This window comes from Lepidochelys olivacea, assembly GCF_965140295.1.
Source record: "Lepidochelys olivacea isolate rLepOli2 genome assembly, chromosome: 2".
Classification (NCBI taxonomy): domain Eukaryota; kingdom Metazoa; phylum Chordata; order Testudines; family Cheloniidae; genus Lepidochelys; species Lepidochelys olivacea.
The window spans coordinates 199690584-199711614 of record NC_140412.1 but is presented as its reverse complement, the minus strand read 5'-3'; the positions used below and the strand labels follow the sequence as shown (position 1 = coordinate 199711614).

General features: G+C 39.6%; 1 protein-coding gene across 2 annotated transcripts in view; it reads left to right on the top strand.

Annotated features, from left to right (window-relative positions):
* RARB (retinoic acid receptor beta) overlaps positions 1–21031 on the top strand; it is a 516441-nt gene that overhangs the window by 421159 nt on the left and 74251 nt on the right. For both annotated transcript variants that reach the window (XM_084618116.1, XM_084618117.1), the window contains one exon: positions 20135–20276. In XM_084618116.1, coding sequence (XP_084474242.1) covers positions 20135–20276 — 142 coding nt within the window. The remainder of the gene's footprint in view (positions 1–20134; positions 20277–21031) is intronic.

Genomic DNA, 21031 nt, shown 5'->3' with positions numbered 1-21031 from the left:
TTCATTGTTCTCAGATCCAAGGGTTTGGGTCTGTGGTCACCTATGCAAATTGGTGAGGCTTTTTATCCAACATTTCCCAGGAAAGGGGGGGTGCAAGTGTTGGGAGGATTGTTCATTGTTCTTAAGATCCAAGGGTCTGGGTCTGTAGTCACCTAGGCAAATTGGTGAGGCTTTTTACCAAACCTTGTCCAGGAAGTGGGGTGCAAGGTTTTGGGAAGTATTTTGGGGGGAAGGACGCGTCCAAACAGCTCTTCCCCAGTAACCAGTATTAGTTTGGTGGTGGTAGCGGCCAGTCCAAGGACAACGGGTGGAATATTTTGTACCTTGGGGAAGTTTTGACCTAAGCTGGTAAAGATAAGCTTAGGAGGTTTTTCATGCAGGTCCCCACATCTGTACCCTAGAGTTCAGAGTGGGGGAGGAACCTTGACACACTCCCAGCTATCTTCGAGACATCACTGACTTCCTGAGGAAACTACAATCCATCGGTGATCTTCCTGAAAACACCATCCTAGCCACTGTGGATGTAGAAGCCGTCTTCACCAACATTCCACACAAAGATGGACTACAAGCTGTCAGGAACAGTGTCCCCGATAATGTCATGGCAAACCTGGTGGCTGAACTTTGTGACTTTGTCCTCACCCATAACTATTTCACATTTGGGGACAATGTATACCTTCAAATCAGTGGCACTGCTATGGGTACCCGCATGGCCCCACAGTATGCCAACATTTTTATGGCTGACTTAGAACAACGCTTCCTCAGCTCTCTTCCCCTAATACCGCTACTCTATTTGTGCTACACTGATGACATTTTCATCATCTGGACCCATGGAAAAGAAGCCCTTGAGGAATTCCACCATGATTTCAACTATTTCCATCCCAACATCAACCTCAGCCTGGACCAGTCCACACAAGAGATCCTCTTCCTGGACACTACGGTGCTAATAAGCGATGGTCACATAAACACCACCCTATACCGGAAACCTACTGACCGCTATACTTACCTACATGCCTCCAGCTTTCACCCAGACCACACCACACGATCCATTGTCTACAGCCAAGCTCTACGATACAACCGCATTTGCTCCAACCCCTCAGACAGAGACAAACATCTACAAGATCTCTATCAAGCGTTCTTACAACTATAATACCTACCTGCTGAAGTGAAGAAACAGATTGACAGAGCCAGAAGAGTACCCAGAAGTCACCTACTACAGTACAGGCCTAACAAAGAAAATAACAGAACTCCACTAGCCATCACCGTCAGCCCCCAACTAAAACCTCTCCAATGCATCATCAAGGATCTACAACCTATCCTGAAGGATGACCCATCACTCTCACAGATCTTGGGAGACAGGCCAGTCCTTGCTTACAGACAGGCCCCCAACCTGAAGCAAATACTCACCAGCAACCACACAACAAAAACACTAACCCAGGAACCTGTCCTTGCAACAAAGCCCGTTGTCAACTGTGTCCTCATATCTATTCAGGGGACACCATCATAGGGCCTAATCACATCAGCCGCACTATCAGAGGCTCGTTCACCTGCACATTTACCAATATGATATATGCCATCATGTGCCAGCAACGCCCCTCTGCCATGTACCTTGGTCAAACTGCACAGTCTCTATGTAAAAGAATAAAGGGACACAAATCTGACGTCAGGAATTATAACATTCAAAAACCAATCGGAGAACACTTCAATCTCTCTGGTCACTCGATTACAGACCTAAAAGTGGCAATTCTTCAACAGAAAAACTTCAAAAACAGACTCCAACGAGAGACTGCTGAATTGGAATTAATCTGAAAACTGGACAGCATTAATTTAGGCTTGAATAAAGACTGGGAGTGGATGTGTCATTACACAAAGTAAAACTATTTCCCCATGTTTATTCCCCCCCCCCACACACACACACACTGTTCCTCACACGTTCTTCTCAACTGCTGGAAATGGCCCACCTTGATTATCACTACAAAAGGGTTTTTTTTTTCTCCTGCTGGTAATCGCTCACCTTACCTGATCACTCTCCTTACAGTGTGTATGGTAACACCCAGTGTTCCATGTTCTCTGTAAATATAAAATCTCCCCACTGTATTTTCCACTGCATGCATCCGATGAAGTGAGCTATAGCTCACGAAAGCTTGTGCTCGAATAAATTTGTTCGTCTCTAAGGTGCCACAAGTCCTCCTTTTCTTTTTAAGGGTGAATGAGAATCTTTCCCATTATCTTCTCTCAAGCCATGTAATATATGATTGTCAAAACTATTATTGGGAAAACAAACAAAATAAAACGTTCAGAAAACAAACGAACAAATATGTCATGTTTGTTTACAGATGAATGAGAAAACTGAAGCTCACCCCAGATCAGTACAGTATGCATAATTTGCAACAACTTCAAGAGAGAGGGGAAAAAAGTAAATAATATGTTTGTATACAAGCATAGTCTGTACAGAGCTATGAAGACATACTGACATGTGATGTCAGAAGCAAGTGAACTGTGGTTCAATCTGTTATACTTTTCCTTCTAAGACTTCTTTTAACACGATTTTTATGCAGTTGATTCCAAGCCATTCTGAGTTAATTTGTTATTTTTTACTTAATATGAGTTCCAGTGAGTTACATGCAGCCCAGGGTTGTGTTTCTCTCGTCACTGTGGAGCACACACTACTTTTGTTCCACCCACTCAACTCCCATTGAAGTCAACAGGGAGTTGTGGCATAACTCAAGGGCAGTATATGGCCTTTTAATTATAGCAGTGAGCAGAAATGGTCATTTGAGCTAAATGTAAATACATTCCTGTGCATAATTCCAAAGCTGTGACACAGTGAACAAAAAAGCAGTTTTTTGCTGTATTTAATATGATGTTTCAAAATGTGATCTTGAAAAATACTTTGCAGAGATACATCAGTGAGTGCTTAAACTCAAAAATCCCAATGAAATACATTTGGGTTTTTGTAGGTGGTTTAGTATGAATGATGAGTTTGTTGAGAGCATGTTATGAAGATAGCTTCAGCTTATTCTAATGCTATAGGATGCAATGGCTGTGTTTGTACCTCACTTTTGTGTTTACTACATGGGCAACAACATGTAGAATTAAATGAAAATAAACAATGAATTACATCTCAGACAGTTCTAAAGTTGAAATTCTGTAGAAAATAGTTCACAACAAAGAATATACAGCCAATCAATTTATAAGCTTAGATTTGATGACCTGCAGGGCACAACATCAAGTGCTTATGTTTTCCAGAGCTTTTTCTGGAGCTGTGTGGTGGGTACTTAATAGGAAGGCAGGTTACATTCTGGGTGAGTACTGAGGATGGATGTTGATAAGATGGCTGGGAAGACTGATCCACTGAGCCATTATTGTATTTTTGAATTGTGGCTTTAGTTTTATTAAATGTGCTTAGCGATTGTGTGATTGGCACATTTTAGAAAGTAGAGTAATCAAATAAATGGTTGAGGGTCTTCTAAATGCACAAAAATATAGAATTATTTGTTGACTAATTCCACTTATGTACATGTTAAGTTTATACAAATGCTATTTATTATTTAATTATATTTATTTAGAAAACACACCTATCCCTTGTGCCTGTTTCCATTGGTTATTTGTGACTTATTACCTCCACTCCAGCCAGTGAACATTGTCTGCTCCCTAGTGTGTGGAAATTCTCTGATTTGCCTAAGAATGTGACCTTGTGCTGTTCTTGGTGCCCATTGACTGAATGGCTGATGGGAACAGAAGCTCTTTTTAATCCCAAATGAAATGTTCCTTTGAGGAGATTTTCTAAAGGGGTGCTTCTTATGCAATAGGAGTGCTATCTCATTTGTGGTGTGGGTTGTGGTATGGGCCATCTCATGTGTGGTGTGTTTATTCTACATAGCTGGTGAAACATCAGTTCTGCATTGTAGCAAAAACTCAGTGGTTCCTAATTTTTAGGAGACTTGGTATCTGAGTTTGACTTTAATGGTGGATTATTTCTCTCTGAGCATTTTGTTCTACAAAGGCTGCTATTTACAGACTTCAGAAAGATTAGAAGAAGGTACAGTTGAATGGATAAGCACTCAAAAGTTAGGAAGTGTCAAAGATTGCACCAACAGGTTTATTTCTCCCTCTCATGTTTGCACAGTCTTTGACTGAATGATCATTTACTGTTTCTCAAGTAAAACACAACCATAAATCCACATGTGCAGCGTCTTGGAGTAATAATAATAATAATATCCAGCTCTTATATATCACTTTTCATCAGTATATCTCAAAGTGCTTTAAAAAGGAGGTCAGTATTATTAGCTCTGCTTCGCAGATGGGGAAACTAAGGCACAGGGAGGTGACGTGACATGCCCAAGGTCACCCAAGCAGGCCAGTGGCAAAACTGGGAATAGCACCTGAGCTTCTGAATCACAGTCCAGTGCAAAATACTCTTTGCCACGTGGGGTATGCTCTTCTGTTTAGTCTAAACCAGTGGTTTTCTGGCCTCTTTTGTACCAATCAGCACATAGCTGCAGCCCATGTGACATCCTCAGGGCCATACAGGCAGTGTATATGTGTGTGTGTATGTGTATATATATGTGGGTAACATCCACACTATATCTATATCTATTTATCTATCTGTTTAGCTAGCTAGCTAGCTATAGTGTGGATGTGGCCCACATATCACTTAGAGAGCTGCATATATGGCCCACAATGGTAAATAGGTTGAGAACCACTGATCTAAACAGAACCTACAATAAGTCACTTGTATACAAGATGTACAGTGAAAAAAGGAAGAACGCTGAGGAAGCTCATGGCTCACTTTAAAGTCCATTTTTTACAAGATTATAGAAACCATGTGCTTAATCTATTTTATTATTTCAGAAATAGAATACGATCATGATATTAAAGACTGTGTCCTCATGCATATGCTCAGGGGTGCACGGTTATGCATGTGTGTGTGCAGTCTGCAGCAAAACTTGTAGCACAGTCCAAGCCTCTGGATCCTCAGTCCTGTAACTTCTCCCTAACTATATTGGTACTTTGTCTGGAATAAAACAGACAAAACCTACAAAGCAAAGCATCAGACTAAAGCTATGCCAAATGTACATGTCATGTATTATGCTCAGTGTTTCCGCTTGAATCAGGTACTGATGAACATTCCAGCACTGAGGCCCAACTAGTCCTAGGGTGGAATATCAGGATCTTCCTAGCCAGTCTCAACTACCATGAGGCGTGAGCAATAACTGCATATAGAGGCAATATAGAAAATGACTGGTCGAGTACATTCTTGTTTAGTATGTACGTGTTTTCATTTCAATTACTCTTCAGTAGGGAAATTTACTGGGAGACAATATTGTCAAAAGGAGACTGGTCCCCAACCATCTATTGTAAACACAGGGTACTGCCACCCTGGGATCAAAAGACAGTCAGCTCAGCTCCTCCCTCTCTTCATTACTCCTTTGATCCTTCTAGCTGGCCCAGTTCCTCCCTCTGCTCATTGTAGGCTGCTCTTCCTTACAAGCTGCCTGCCTTTCCCGAGAGGGGCTGTGTGTGTGAGAGAGAAGGTGTCACTGTATAGTTTTGTGCCTGTCATGATTCTAGGAGTTTATACTAATGAAACATATTTATTTAGCGACAACAAAACTGTGAGGAACAAATAAAAAGAGTAGAGCTGTTGATTAGTCTCAGTTTACTCATGCAATTCACTCAAAAATATTAATCATGATTTTAAAAAATTAATCACAATTAATCGCACTGTTAAACAATAGAATACCAATTGAAATCTATTAAATATTTTTGGATGTTTTCTACATTTTAAAATAAATTGATTTAGATTACAACACAGAATACGACGTGTACAGTGCTCACTTTCTATTATTTTTTATTACAAATATTTGCACTGTAAAAATAATAAACAAAAGATGTAATATTTTTCAATTCACCTCATACAAGTACTGTAGTGCAATCTCTTTATCATGAAAGTGCAACTTACAAATGTAGGGCTTTTGTTACATGATTGCACTAAAAAACAAAACACTGTTAAACTTTAGAGCCTACAAGTCCACTCAGTCCTACTTCTTGTGCAGCCAGTCACTAAAAGAAACAAATTTGTTTACATTTACGGGAGATAATGCTGCCCACTTATTAATTACAATATCACCTGAAAGTGAGAGCAGGCGTTCGCATGGCACTGTTATAGCTGGCATCGCAAGATATTTACATGCCGGATATGGTAAACATTTGTATGCCCCTTCATGCTTTGGCCATCGTTCAAGAGGATATGCTTCCATGCTGATGTTGCTCATTAAAAAAGTTATGCGGTAATTAAAATAGTAACTGAACTCCTTGGGGGAGAATTGTATGTCTCCTGCTCTGTTTTACACACATTCTGTTATATATTTCGTGTTATAGCAGTCTTGAATGATGATCCAGCACATGTTGTTCATTTTAAGAACACTTTCACTGCAAATCTGATAAAATGCACAGAAGGTACCAATGTGAGATTTCTAAAGATAGCTACAGCACTCGACCCAAGATTTAAGAATATGAAGTGCTTTACAAAATCTGATCGGGATGGGGTGTGGAGCATGCTTTCAGAAGTCTTAAAAGAGAAACACTCTGATCTGGAAATTACAGAACCCGAGCCACCAAAAAAGAAAATCAGCCTTCTGGTGCTGGTATCTGACTCAGATAATGAAAATGAACATGCGCCGGTTCGCACTGCTTTGGATTGTTATCGAGCAGAACCCGTCATCAGCATGGACACACGTCCTCTGGAAGCAGCAAGAGTCATATGAATCCTTAGCACATCTGGCACTTAAATATTTTTAAACCTTGGCTATAACAGTGTCATGCAAAAGCCTGTTCTCACTTTCAGGTGATGTAAACAAGAAGCAGGCAGCATTATCTTCTGCAAATGTAAACAAACTTGCTTGTCTGAGCGATTAGCTGAACAAGAAGTAGGACTGATTGGACTTGTAGAATCTAAAGATTTACATTGTTTTATTTATGAATGCAGGTCTTTTTTGTACATAATTCTACATTTGTATGTTCAATTTTCATGATAAAGGGATTGCACTACAGTCCTTGTATGAGGTGGATTGAAAAGTACTATTTCTTTTGTTTATTATTTTTACAGTGCAAATATTTGTAATAAAAATAATATAAAGTGAACACTGTACACTTTGTAGTCTGTTGTAATTGAAATCAATATATTTGAAAATGTAGAAAATATCCAAAAATATTTAAATAAATGGTATTCTATTATTGTTGAACAGCGCGATTAATCATGCGATTAATCACGATTAATTTTTTTAATCGCTTGATGACCCTAGAAAAGAAATGATGAATGTGTTTTGAAGAGTCATCACTCGGGGGCCTAGTCTAGAAAGCTTCTCAGGGGTTATAAATCTGAAAAGGCTTTTTTTTTTTGGGTATATCACCAAAACCCGCTTGAAAAAAAACAGTGAATTTGTGTGTCTAGAGGGGTAATAGGAGCCTATATAAGAAAAAGACCCAAAAATCGGGACTGTCCCTATAAAATCGGGACATCTGGTCACCCTATTAGCAGGCATTGTAACCTTGCAGGAATCTCTGCTGACTCACTGGGGCACCTTAATTGGTGTCAGTCATTAAACTCCAACCTGAATACAAGGGTTGTGGAACAACCCTGTCAAGGTTCCTCCCCCACTCTGAACTCTAGGGTGCAGATGTGGGGACCTGCATGAAAACCTCCTAAGCTTACTTTCACCAGCTTAGGTTAAAACTTCCCCAAGGTACAAATTAATTTTATCCTTTGTCCCTGGATCTCCACTGCCACCACCAAACTCTAACTGGGTTTACTGGGAAACAGGTGAGAGGATTTTTCCTCTGGCCAGGAGGGATTTTAAAGGGGTTTACCCTTCCCTTTATATTTATGACAAGCCCTCTAGAGAGGGAGGTGAAATCTGGGACAGAGGGGACCTAAAGTAAGAACCTAGGGCAGTCAAGATTTGAGAGAAAGTTTAATCTGGAGTTAACTGTGTTTGTTAGTTTTGAAGCCAAATTCCAGTTATACAAACTGCAGCCTTTTGTTGGGGTGACTCCGTCAACGTACAGGCATATATGAATATTTGCAGTCTAATTGAATTTCTTATTTCAGCTATATTATAAATATTCAATGACACATGGTATGTTAGCAATTTGCAAGCTATAAAGTTCTTTAGGGAGGCTAGTATTGTCTACCAAAATGACAGAAGTCCAAAAAATCCTCCTAGCTCTTTAGTGTTAAATACATTAAATTCCAAATATGCAATTGAAACCATTTAATAAGGGGTGTGGGCATAAAACCTAATTCATACTGAAGAATCTCTTTTTCAGAATGGGGTGGATATATATTTCTCCCTGTACTGTAGTTCTTGTTTCAGCATATTCTTCTTTTTCCTTTCTCCGTAACTGCCATGGAGATATTACTCCTAAAGATCCGTAGCGGTAGTTTTGGAATAGTGGTTTTATATAGATAATATGGAAGTTAAACATTCTTACTTTAATCTATTTGTATTCCCTGGCTTAGGCATGTTGGGGGTCTGCACCCCATTGCATTAGTATACCTAGTCTGTTTTCCTGGGTGGAGAATAATCTGTTATGATAACTCTTGTTCATTTTGCCTTTTTATGGGAGCTAAAAAACCCTATATTATACCCATCAGTTATTTTCTGTTTCTAGTAACAGAAAGGTCACAAAGGTGCCTGAAATGTGAAATACATAGGGGGCAAGGGGAGCAATCAATAAAGCAAAAAAAGTATGCTGAGCTGCTGAACATACTGGAAAACATAAACAAAGACCCGTTATGCATTCTGGCATTAGCAGCCGGCAGTCTTGCATGGAGAAGCAATAATATCAGAAAAGAGAGCAGCTACATAAATGGTTTGGAAAACTGTCATTCTTTACTAAGAAATACTGTGCTTAATTAATTCTTGCTCCTGGGAGGTCAACCTGGAGCACTCATTATGGTCTTAATTGGTGGTATAAATCCTGAGGTGGGGGGGGAGAAAAATCAGTAGCTAACAGTGTATGGCCTTTTGGTAAGTGTTAGCCCGTTGTATTACCATCTCAAATAGTGACAGTTTATGGTTTTAGTGGGTTATAGGTCTGGTCCTACCCAAATTAGGTTAGAGGGCATTAAATTGTGCAAAAAAAATTTGCAATAATTCATCCCTGTGTTTTGCATCACACAGTGTGAAGCAACCCTATACATGCCAATTCAGAAAAATGTGTTTCTGTGATATCCTGTTACTCATATTCAATTATGTTCATTACACTTCCCATCTGGAGTTTCCTACCAGAACAAAAATCATTTTACAGACATTACTGAAAGGAAGTTAACGGTAATTTTTTTAATTGTATACTTTTCATTTCCATTTTTTAATTGAAGAAACCAGATGGAAATGCACCCAGACTGGTGATATTATTGAAGAGCAGAAGCAGAAAATTCCAAACACATTGGTTTAAGGTGATGATTGTTCTGTCAGGAGGCTTTGTGGCATGTTTACTAATAGGATCAGAAGTTCTATTTAAATCTCAGTTGGCAAGGGGCGGGGGACAATAAGAATAGTCTTACAGATGCTTTAACTTATGACAACCAACCTTAGTCTACATTTGACGAGGCAGGAGTGAAACCCCAAACTTCATGTGTGATGACATTCATTTTCATTCTCTGTTAGTAGTTGTCCTTTTGCCAGCTGGCAAACAGAAAAGTCTATTTCTAGCTCATTGTAAAAATGATTCATATTCTGGGTTTTGACTATTCTAGAGCATATCATTTGCATCACCTTTGGAGAGCTGAGGCATCACACCAAGCGTACAAGTATGCTCCATCGGCTGGGATGTTGAACTGGTATTCAGAAAAGCTGGGTTCTGTTCCCAGCTCTCTTATTGACTTGCTGTGTGACCACGGGCAAGGCACTTATAGGTGGTCTGCAAAAAGAATTCTTAATGGGTTCTTTTTTCCCCCCTCTTTGACGTTTAATGAAGGCCTAGCGAAGGATTTTTTTTAAAAAAGACATTTTCCCCACCTTTAGAAATGTTACGAACATCAAATCTGGCCTTTTCTGATTTTGGTGGAGTACTCTTTGAGGTTGCAGATGTGTACTGTGAGTTTACACCTTAATTCAGTTTCTCCCAAGAGCACATTAGGCATTTGATATTAAATAGGTTTCGTCTCAACAAAATGCGGAGCGGTAAACAGTCTGACTAAAAATCCATCTCCCCTTCCCTCAGGGATCCACTTTCAGTCCCTTGTTGCTTGTGACAATTTCAATATCTATCCAGTCACTTTAGAGGGCCAGATCTTTAACTTGTTTAAATTCCCACAGCTCTATAGGAGTTATGACAACTAACACAAGTTGAAGATCTGGTCCAGAGTCTTTCAGGGCGGACAAGACCAGAATTTCTTGTGGTTAAATATATATATTTAACCAAAACCTTCCAGTCCTTTGTATACCATATAGGAGGGAAAAGGGCATTAGCCCAATTTCTTTCCTTCATGGATCCTGTAACCTCCCATGTCTCCCTTTTTCCATCTGTAAAATGGAGCTAATATATACTTATGTTTGTAAAGTGCAATGAACTCTACAGATGAAAAGTTCTGATTAAGTACCAAGTATTGTTATAAAAGTGTGAAAAAAACAATTGCCATTAAGCTCAAGAATAAATGGCAATATATGTACAGAGTGGGCTGGACAAGGTGAAATGAAAAGGAAGGTGGGGAGTTATGCTGAAAATCACTGTGGAAAATAGCGAGCCACTTTTTGCCACAGTCTGACATTGAAACTACGCACGCAACCATTGTTCTGTCAGGTGGTTGGCTATTGCCAAAGCTATGTGCACGTGCTGCGTTCTTTGAAAAGAGTCCACTATCTTGCATGGACATGTGTCTCCTGTGCCTCTCTTTGGCAAAATACATTGTCCTGCTCTATTATTGTACCTGGCTCTGGGGTCAAGGTCGGGGGGGGGGGAAACGGGGGGAGGAGGAGCTTTTTGTCGTTTATGCGGGCACTGGGCCACAGAAGCTTTTGACTTGCTGTCACTGATCCAGCGGATTGGTGCTAAACCCCAGCTTTTGTAGTCTTTTGGAGGAACCTCCCGTGTGCCAGACTCCTAAGGAGTCTCACTCTTCTTTCAGGGTACACTACTGAGCTACGGGGCGTCAGCACTGTGAGCTCTGCCCAGCGAGTCCAACTGAGGTAGACTCCTGGTAGAGTTGTACACTCTTCAGTGACTAATGCATTCCAGCCAGTATTTGCAGTGACACCTCAAATAGTGTTTTCAAAATCAAGTAGGATTTATTAGTCAACTGGAACACAGCATTGAAGTCCTTAGGTTAGCACAGAGAAATGAGGATTAAAGCACTGTCCATTCTAGTCACACCAAGCTGCAGTGAACTCCATTTTCAGGCTAGCGTGCCCCCACGCTCAGACTCTGTCTCTTTGATTTCCTTCCTTAGTCAGTTCCCAGGTGAGAGAGCCCCCACTCTCAGTCCTTTGTTCTCAAGCTGGGGTCTCTGCTCAGCTTCCCTGCTGAGAGTGTTGATGCATGAGTCCTTGGTTTGCATTGTCTGTCTGGACCCGTTGTTGATCTGGGTCAGTTTCAACCAGTTTCTTAACAACTCTATTTGTTTCACCCGTACAATGAAGTGACACATACACCTATGTCTCCTGTGTTGCCCCAGGAGTGTTGTTAACCCTTTTGCTCTATTGGGTAGCAAACGCAAAGCGTAGCAGGAAACTCAGACACACATCGGATTCATAAAAATATTACAAAAAATTCCACTTTGTCACACTTGTGCTTTTGCCCCGTTCACCATATGACTGAGGCAGATCATCTCACATTCTGGTTGCCCTGAGTTGCCTTTAGTTGCAATTTTTTAAAAGAAATCTCCAGTTTGCACAGGGTGGTAGATAATGCAAGCATCTTGGAAAAGAAATACCTTCTCACACTTTTAACTAAGAATGCCCTCATTTCAGTCTTCTGTGATTGTACTACCTTTTGGGGTTTTAATTACTCATGGTGTCAGACTGTTCAAACATACATGTTTTGTGTACAACCATTTTTCATTGTATCTTCTGATATATGCTACACCTAACTCAATGGCGTGTTTCATGGGGCAGCAGCATGGCCCAATATTAAAGTACAGTTTTACTCTGAAAAATGACTGGGTAAGACTGCCGTTATGGAGTTCCATGTTCATCAATGACAGGTTTCAGAGTAACAGCCGTGTTAGTCTGTATTCGCAAAAAGAAAAGGAGTACTTGTGGCATCATCAATGACTTTAGGATCAAATGTGCATGGCTTACAACTAAAGGTTGCTTTCTCTTAACTGCCAGCCTTGCAAACTCAACCTGGAATGTGAGACTCAAGCTGGATTCTTTTTTCCTCAAACATCATCACAAGTACTCGAGATTTTTTCAAGCCAAATTCAGCTCTCACTGATGCCTGTTTAGGCCCCTTTACTATGCTAACAGAATGAGTTTGCACAGGTGTAACTAACTGCAACATAACAATTCTGATGTGGAATTCTGACATCACAGAATTCAGCTCTTTCTTATCTTAGTGGTGTAAATTCTGTACGGTTAACAAGATTAAAAGTTTATTTTAGTAATTAAAGTAAGAAGATACAACTGAGAAAGGCGTCGTATTCCCTATGGTCCAATTTAAAAACAGAGCCACGCGTTAATAAGGTCTAGGGCTCAGCATTTTTTCTGGTACAAAAACCAGCGAATCTGAATTTAGAAATGGCTTAATAAATGGGGTTGTAGAAAAGCCTGTCCTACTCCATTTTTATTTTCCTTTTACTAATATCCTAGGAAGACGCTTGATTTAGAAGCTCATTTTAAAGTCCATTCTTTGGTGCACCTGTAGAGCCGCTAAATTCATAGTGACTGTATTTGTGGGGAATCACCGTTAATTCAAATGAGCTGAGCAACTTCTGAAGTGTGAGTTTGTACCTAGTCTTTCTCAGTTGCTTACCACTTCAGCCACTTGTAAGTCAGTTTTTCAACCTGTAAGCTATTTGCTGCTGTAAATGAGACTTGACATACAGTAGGGTAGCAGAACATGTTTAGTAAAACTTCTGGATCAGGTAATCCTCCTCCTCCTCAGACAAAAAGTGTGTGTAACATTTGGCTTTAAATCATGTGACTTGGGAAAATAATCTGTTTGTGAAGAGAGAGAGCTCTGTTGCATTGTGTGGACTCATCCAACATTTTATTGGTGTTATATCAGGATAACCATCCCATAGGATTTTATGAGTTTATAATTCCTCTAAGAATTGAGTAAGAGCATGTTGAACTTAACATTATCAAAGGTTTCGTATACACAATGACTTCCTTTGTATCCAGCTGTCATTCTGAAGTCCTTTATGTCACTGGTTATTAAATCGGTTCAGATGTTCTTTAAGCAGCCTAGCCCTGTACTAAACTCTTTCATGTTTGACATAGTAATAGACAAGTACTATAAAAGTAAATAGCATCTAGAGTTGGGGTGGGGTTCCTCTGGCATTGTGTTAAAGTTACATAGATTACTTTGGCTTTAGTAACAGGCTTTATTTGCTCCTCTGTACATGTGGTTTCACGTACCACACTCTACTTTCAACAGAGCAGATAAAGTATCAACACAATTAAAAGTGAAAAATAATCTGTCTACTTTGTCAGTGGTGAATGTTCAGGAAACACACACTGATACAATAGGTTTTGAATAATTTATGCCCAACCCTTTTTTCCCCTTGCAATCTGTAAATGAGGACACCTAATGCAGCATGGCCAGCATGATACTCTATCTATCACCCATTAAGATAACAAGATTGTGGTGGAGGGGAAAAAGAGAAGGTATGCTTTAGACTGCTATATTTCTGGAGCACAGAAAGGGTAAAAATTTTAAAATGAGATGTTTATCCTGTACTCTTTGTGTAAGAGAGTTGTTAAGAGACTCTTTGAAAATTGAAATGCTCAATTAATTCCAAGTCTGTGGGACTCCTGTATACTTTTCATTTTTCATCACTAAACTAAAAACACAGGTTTTGTGTTCCTTTCCCAAGATGTGGGCATAAAGCACATTAGAACAATACATTGCACCTTGATGTGTCTTTAGCAGCTTCCCTGACTCTTATGCAAGTGTGCTACAGATGCTATTGGAAACAAAGAGAAGTTGTGTGTTGCAGAATGTTTTTCTCCATGGAATTAACATATTAAATTTACAAAGATAATATCATTTCTGCTTATTTTTTGTGCAGAGGTCTCTGTTCTCCCCATCACAGGGGATGTATGCAGTATTATAATGCCCATTAACAATAATGGAAACTGTTCATGTAAATGCCCCATGCCTCACAGACACAACAGATTCCTAGCAATGATATTCAATACTAATAAAACAAAACATGAATTATGTTAAGTCAGCTTCTAACTCTGTTTCTTGTTCACTTCTAATAAGTGATTCACAGCCTGGCTGATGAGTATTAATTATGAACTCTAGTGGGTGAAAATGCCCTGTCTTTGCTCTTTATTAAATACTGTATATGACAAAGCTGAATGGGTTGAAGAGGTTTTATTATGGGGGTAAACTGATTGGGTTTGCAAGCCAAAGTGAAAGTCTCAGTCTGCTCAAAGGCTGTGAATTTCCAGAAAACGTAACCCAACACCTGCCTTTGTTTTCGCTGGTGCGGAAGGGGCAAAAAATGGAAGCAGGTCCAGCGTTCCATGAAATCAGTGCTAAAAAGCGTCAGCTTTCCACCAGAATCTCTCCCCAGCAAAGAAGAGCATCCTAGGAGGTGTAGGGCCTACAAACATGTCAAGACAGGCAAGACTTGCCCCTTACTGATAGCTGGGTGTACTTGCCAAAAGCAGCAAAAAGGATCATGGTATGTTATAGCTAGCCCAGCATTTGGAATCCAGCCCTCAGGTGGTGAAAACACCTCCAGATTTATATAAAGGAATGGTTCTGGCTATAACTGAGCACTGGGCCTTAACAAATATGCACTGTCTACGTGAGAATATTTCTCTGCACCATGTGACCTCTGGTGATCAGATACTATGGTGACTTGCTATAAATACCTGGAATTCAATAGAGAGACAAGAACCAATCCCCCATCCCCACCTCCAAACTCTTCTGCTGTGCACTACAAAATGGGAGAGGTGGGAAAACACGGAACCCCTGAGACGGTGTATCAAGTCCTCAGCTATGCAGTAGAGCAAGGAATAAACATTAAATGAGCAAGGGGTGGTCTAATAGTCAAGGTCAAGCCTTCCAGATACCATGTGTTGAGGTGAGCTGTAAAATCCAAGATAGTCTGGGTGCTCATGGCCTAGATTTAATTGTTGCATCTTGAATTTATCACTTAATATAAGTAAATATCTAAATGAAATGACGTCCCTCTTTGTAGGGGAAGAAGAGGAGATAGGGAAAGTGTAGCTGCCATTCAGGAAACAAAATAAAAGTAGAATCTTCCCACCTGGGTAATTAAGAAGTGTTTTTGACACTTAGGATCAACAGCTAGTTGGTAAAACAAGAGCTATGGGTGAGATTCTGCAACCACTGAGTGAAGCTATATCACTCTGGGGAGGGTGTGTAGAATGGAGAAGGTGATTGGCATCATTTTCAGACTTTCCTGGAAGCAAGTGTTGAAGAGATAATTGTAGAGGATGAATCCTCCACCATGCTGTATGTGCCAGGCCAAGAACACACTGGAGAGCTACAGTATTTTCCAAAGGGCACATAAAAAGGGAATGCAGATGTCTTGATAGTCACATAAGCATATAATTTGCATAAGGTACATTTTCTTTGCTAGAAAGCAGCACCAGGTGAGACCATTGACCATCCTGTTACATACTGATGTCACAAAGCTGAGTCATATGAATTTGAACGGTTAAGAGATGATGGACTAATTAGATACAGAACTAGTTTAGTAAAATTGATGACCTACTTGAGACAAAGTTATTCTGAGAGTTGGATGTGATTTTTACCAGGAACATTGAATATTTACAGTGCTGGTGAAAACAGCTTTCCAAATGAAAATGTTCACAAGCAGTGAAGAAACAGAAGTGCATCTAATCAAAAATGCATATCGAGGGTGAAATTCTGATCAAAGTGGAAACAATAGGAGTTTTATTACGGATTTCAGTGGGGCCAAGGTTTGACCCCAGTTGGCTGAAAACAGACCATACGGGTAACTAAACAGCAAAGATTAGATCTGTTTGCCATAAATATGGAGGCCATCACTTAAAAGTGACAAAATATCCCACACAGTGGGACGACGCATTATAAATGGAATAAAAGTACTCCTGTTGGAAAGGGTATGTCACTTTCAAGAAATACTTCAGGAAATTCCATATGCAAACTGTATTTGGTGTCCAAATATTTAAACTAGTTCACCGTAGGACCTCCCAAAAAACTGTGGGCTCAATTCTGCCTGTATTTGTACCCAAAAACTTGTGGCTGCAAAATCAGAGGCCTACTTGAAGTAGCTTTCAAAATCAGGTTACAAAAATGTAATTTCTGATGGCCAGTTTATAATTAGGAAAACTTCTTTTATCAAAGTAGCAGTACTATTGTGGAATTTACCAAGAAAGCAAGCAAAATAACATACTGGTTGTCTGGACATCTTTGTCAGTGCCTGTTGAGAGGAAATTCTAAAAACCAAATATTTTCAAATGAAATTTTTTGAGCTTTTTAAATAAATCAGTTTGCACAAACATTTGTAAAAATGGTATTGCTTTATTGCCTTACAAAACAGTATTAGCACGTGGATGATATTCCTCAACAGCATTTCAATAAGTTAATTTTGGGTCAGGACCAGTGTGATAAATTTCAAAATATCCAGTCTATGAAAGCTAAGAGGTCTGGTTTTTTTCTGCATTTTTGTGCTAAATTCAGAATGAAAAGGAAACATGACCTTTAAAGAATTTGTACAGAGTATTTTCTTAAGAAATTTTGCAGTTAATCTTCTCTTACACAGAATTTGTCCCATGAAAGAAACTCGTGTTGTGGGAGAGTTGTATTTTGTTTGTTTGGGTTTTTTTTAACCTAAATACCAATTTTTTCTTTAAGCTTTCTCCAATATTACTAATGGATACATGAACTTATGGATGCTCGTGGTGTGTTTCTCCCTCCTGGAGTTGAATCTCCGTGTTCTGTTTCGCTGTAAGGTTACAATCTCTCTGCTAAGGAGTGAGAGAACGTTTCTGCTAGGCCACCAGATCTAAACAACCCTTTTAACCTGGGATTTGATTACAATCCATCAGGGAGGAAAAAGAGAAGGCAATCAGAACAAGTGACCTGTTAATGGGTGTCAAGTGGGTATAATGACCCATGTACTGCTGATATATTTTGGGTTTTGTTTCCTCTGTTGTCAGGGTTGGGGTGATTTTGTTGGTTGTTTTAATTCCAGCAGTACCCACAATGTACCAGATGCTATCTAGTTGCTGCCCCCAAAGAACTTGCAATTTAAGGAAGAACTGACAGTCTTTTGGGGTTTTTTTTCGTGGCATCTTGCAATGTTGATTACTGTTTTGTTAAATTATTCTAGTATCTCATTCCTTCTGAAGGGACGGGAGATTCAGGGGCAGCATTGGAGACTTCTTGTGGTGTTTGTTCATTCAGGGCAACTTGCTGCTTGGTTTGTATGATGGATGTAAGCAATACAGTTCCCTTAGTAGCTAAGATGAAATTTCACCAGAGATTCAATTTACATTCATAATGTCCTAGAGTCGGGGGAAATGTTGACTGCCACTGAGCTATGAACAGGTCATGTGGCACAATAGAAGCTGAAAATGTTAAATGTACATCTTGGGGAAACAGGACAGGTAGCTCAGTGCTGCACATGCCAGCTGTGAACTGATTTGTAGTGATAGTCCGCTGCGTTCATCATTTCTGCATTTGGAAGTTGGTAAATACCCTCTGTACTTGGGCAAGTCACTTAATCTCCCCATACAAGTGACTGTTGCTCTGCTTAGTGTTGCAATGCCTAACTGACTTGGGCTCCAAAGTGCCTAAGTCACTCTTGAAAAGGAGACGTAGGTTAATTAGGCATTGCAACGCTGAGCAACACAACATCTAAATGACTTAAAAATCTGGGTCTTCAGTCTACCCAGTACATAGGCAAAACTGAGAATAATAGTTCCCTCCATCAGCAGGCTATGATGAGGATCAAATGCATGAATAATTGTGAGGTGTTCAGATACTACTATATGGAAGGCTGTCTAAGTACCTAAATAATAGTTAGGTTGTAAATATAATTATTGTGCAGTCATTAAGCTAAGGGACACATGTTTTCCCTTAGCAAGTAAATAAAACAGACAGACATGTTTGTACTATTTTTCTCTTGAAAGGTTTCAAGCAATAGGTGTAACTCATAGCATGAACACCCAGTGTTGACTTCAGTACACCCGTAATGGGGGTCTCAATAGTTCGGAAATTTTTTCTTTGGCTTTTGTAATGTGATGTTGGATAACTTAAAGAAACAAAATTTTTCTACCACTTGACCGTACTGACAAACGTCTGCTAAATTCAGTCAAAAGAACTAGCCCCAAAGGAGGCTTTGATTCCACAAGGGCCCAAGAAATACTGCACAAGGGGCATGATGAAGAAAACACTCTTCAATTCTTCGGACTGAATGAGAGATTTTCATAGCATTGATATAAAAAAAGCTCTGGCGGTGCAAGGGATTCATGATTAGCCTTCATCTGCATCCTTCTCCATGGTGATACTACTTGGAAGTCATGGCTAGCTGTTAAGAAGCTAAAAGGCTATAAAATTATCTACTTACATATCTATAAAATTGCTATTAAGAAACCCTTTCATACAGTCTATAATGACTGCATCTTGGGACAAATGAATTATGGATGCAGAACTATTATTATATCCCTTGTCAGCAAACATTGTGTTGCTCTATAGGGTGTACACCTGTGGTTTGTTGAACACATTTTCAAAACCTCTAAAACCCCTCTAGATATTGAATCGGCAAGTATTCCTACACAGTAGAGTGGTGTTGACTGAGATTTGATCCTGCTGGATGGTGAAACACTGTTGAAAATTTAAGTAGTAATATGAAACTTTCTAATAGAGCTCAGTTACAGAACTACTTTTGCTGAATATCTGTGGGCTGATCTGTAAAAATTCTTAGGGCACTGTGTCTTGTTTTGTGTTTTGTTGTTGTTGTTGTTGTTTTTAAGGTTGGCCAATATTTTCTCACCCAATGTACACACAATTTCCATTAACTTCCTGACTCTCATTTCTCTCATTCCTCTGTGAACTAACTCTCTTTCTCTTGATATAGATAGTGGACTTATATTTTTGGGAAGGTGTTCAGGTTCATAAATCAATAATGACCCTGATGCTGGAAATCTTCCATGTGTGGAAGTCTGGCTAATTTCAGTGGGGATTTTGAGTACTCTCAAGATTTGGCCCACTGTACAGTTATTTCACCTCTAACCACAAAATAAAAATAGAAATCCTTCCAAAAACAAATGGAGAAGGGATAATTGAGGCTGGAAGAAAGTGTGCCAAACTGGGTTAGGGAGTTGGATTTTAAAGTGAATCAGTCAGGAGGGAACAGTGTTTACAGTGTTGATAACTAAATCCATAAACCCAAGCTCACATGTTTTATTTTAGCCTGGATGTTATAACATAACCTAACAGTGGTTCTCAGACTTTTGTACTGGTGAACCCTTTCACATAGCAAGCCTCTGAGTGTGACACCCCCCCGCCTTATAAATTAAAAACACTTTTTTATATATTTAATATATTTATATATTATAAATGCTGGAGGTGAAGCTGGGTTTGGGGTGGAGGCTGGCAGCTCATGACCCCCCCCGTAATAACCTTGCGACCCCCTGTGGGGTCCTGACCCCCAGTTTGAGAACCCCTGACCTCGAGCCTCATTTTCTGAATGCTTCTACTTACCTCAGTCTTCTTTACCCTGACAGTAAAATACTTTCCTTTATTTTTGATGAAAAGATACTCTTTATGTTGCAAGAAAACAATATTCAACTTTTAATATTTATAAGGGCAGTAAGATTATCATAATCTTGCCATAATGTTGCATTCATATTATTAACTTAAAAGAATAGGAGACTGGCTATGATTTATGTGTGAAGCCCAGGGATTTTATTTCATTATTTTTTCTGCTTAATTGCAGGGTTTTTTCCGCAGAAGCATTCAGAAGAACATGGTTTACACGTGTCACAGAGACAAAAACTGCGTTATTAATAAAGTCACCAGAAATCGCTGCCAATACTGCAGACTACAGAAGTGCTTTGAAGTGGGAATGTCCAAAGAATGTAAGTGGTTTCTAGAAACAGTTCTTCTCCTTTGTGTGACCCCGTATGTATGGAGATCACGTGGGAAATAATAATATATTGTCATATAATTAAAGAAGTGTATCATAATGCATATGCACAAAGGCGACAGAATTTCAGTTTCACAGGCAACCTTAAATCTGGCATTTCTTAACTTCCAAGGGCTTGACCTTGCAACCTAAATAACGCTGTTTTAATGTGGGGTTATTTAGGTAACATACCAGATGTGCAATATGGGCAGGCAAATGTAGATGTGAAAACATTAAAGGGACACTTTCAACTTTTGTTTTTTGTAATTAGTTCATTTTTGATAAGGGATTCCTTTTAGTAGTAATGTCCTAAACTTAAAACAAAATCCTTCAAACAGATTCCCTGTTTTAAAAAAAAAATATTGTGTGTGTCAGTTTCAGGGTGCTGCACCTGTATCCTCCCCTCTGTGGTCCACTCCAGGAGTTCCCAGTCTCCAGAAGTCCCACTACCTTCTGACCAGGGCTTTTAAGGCTGCACAGCTGTCTGCCTTACACTGTGATATCCCCAGCTAGCCAGTCTGCCTAACAGCCAGCACCTGGGCTTTGCTTCTACTCTGGGGGCTATGATCAGTGTCTTGACAGCAGTTATAAGTCACCACACCTCTCTTTCTAAGCAAGCACCTTTATTCTGAAGGTAAAAGCATTACAGAGAAAACACATACAACCAATAAAAAGAACCTACTACACAGATGCTTATCAGAGGTCACC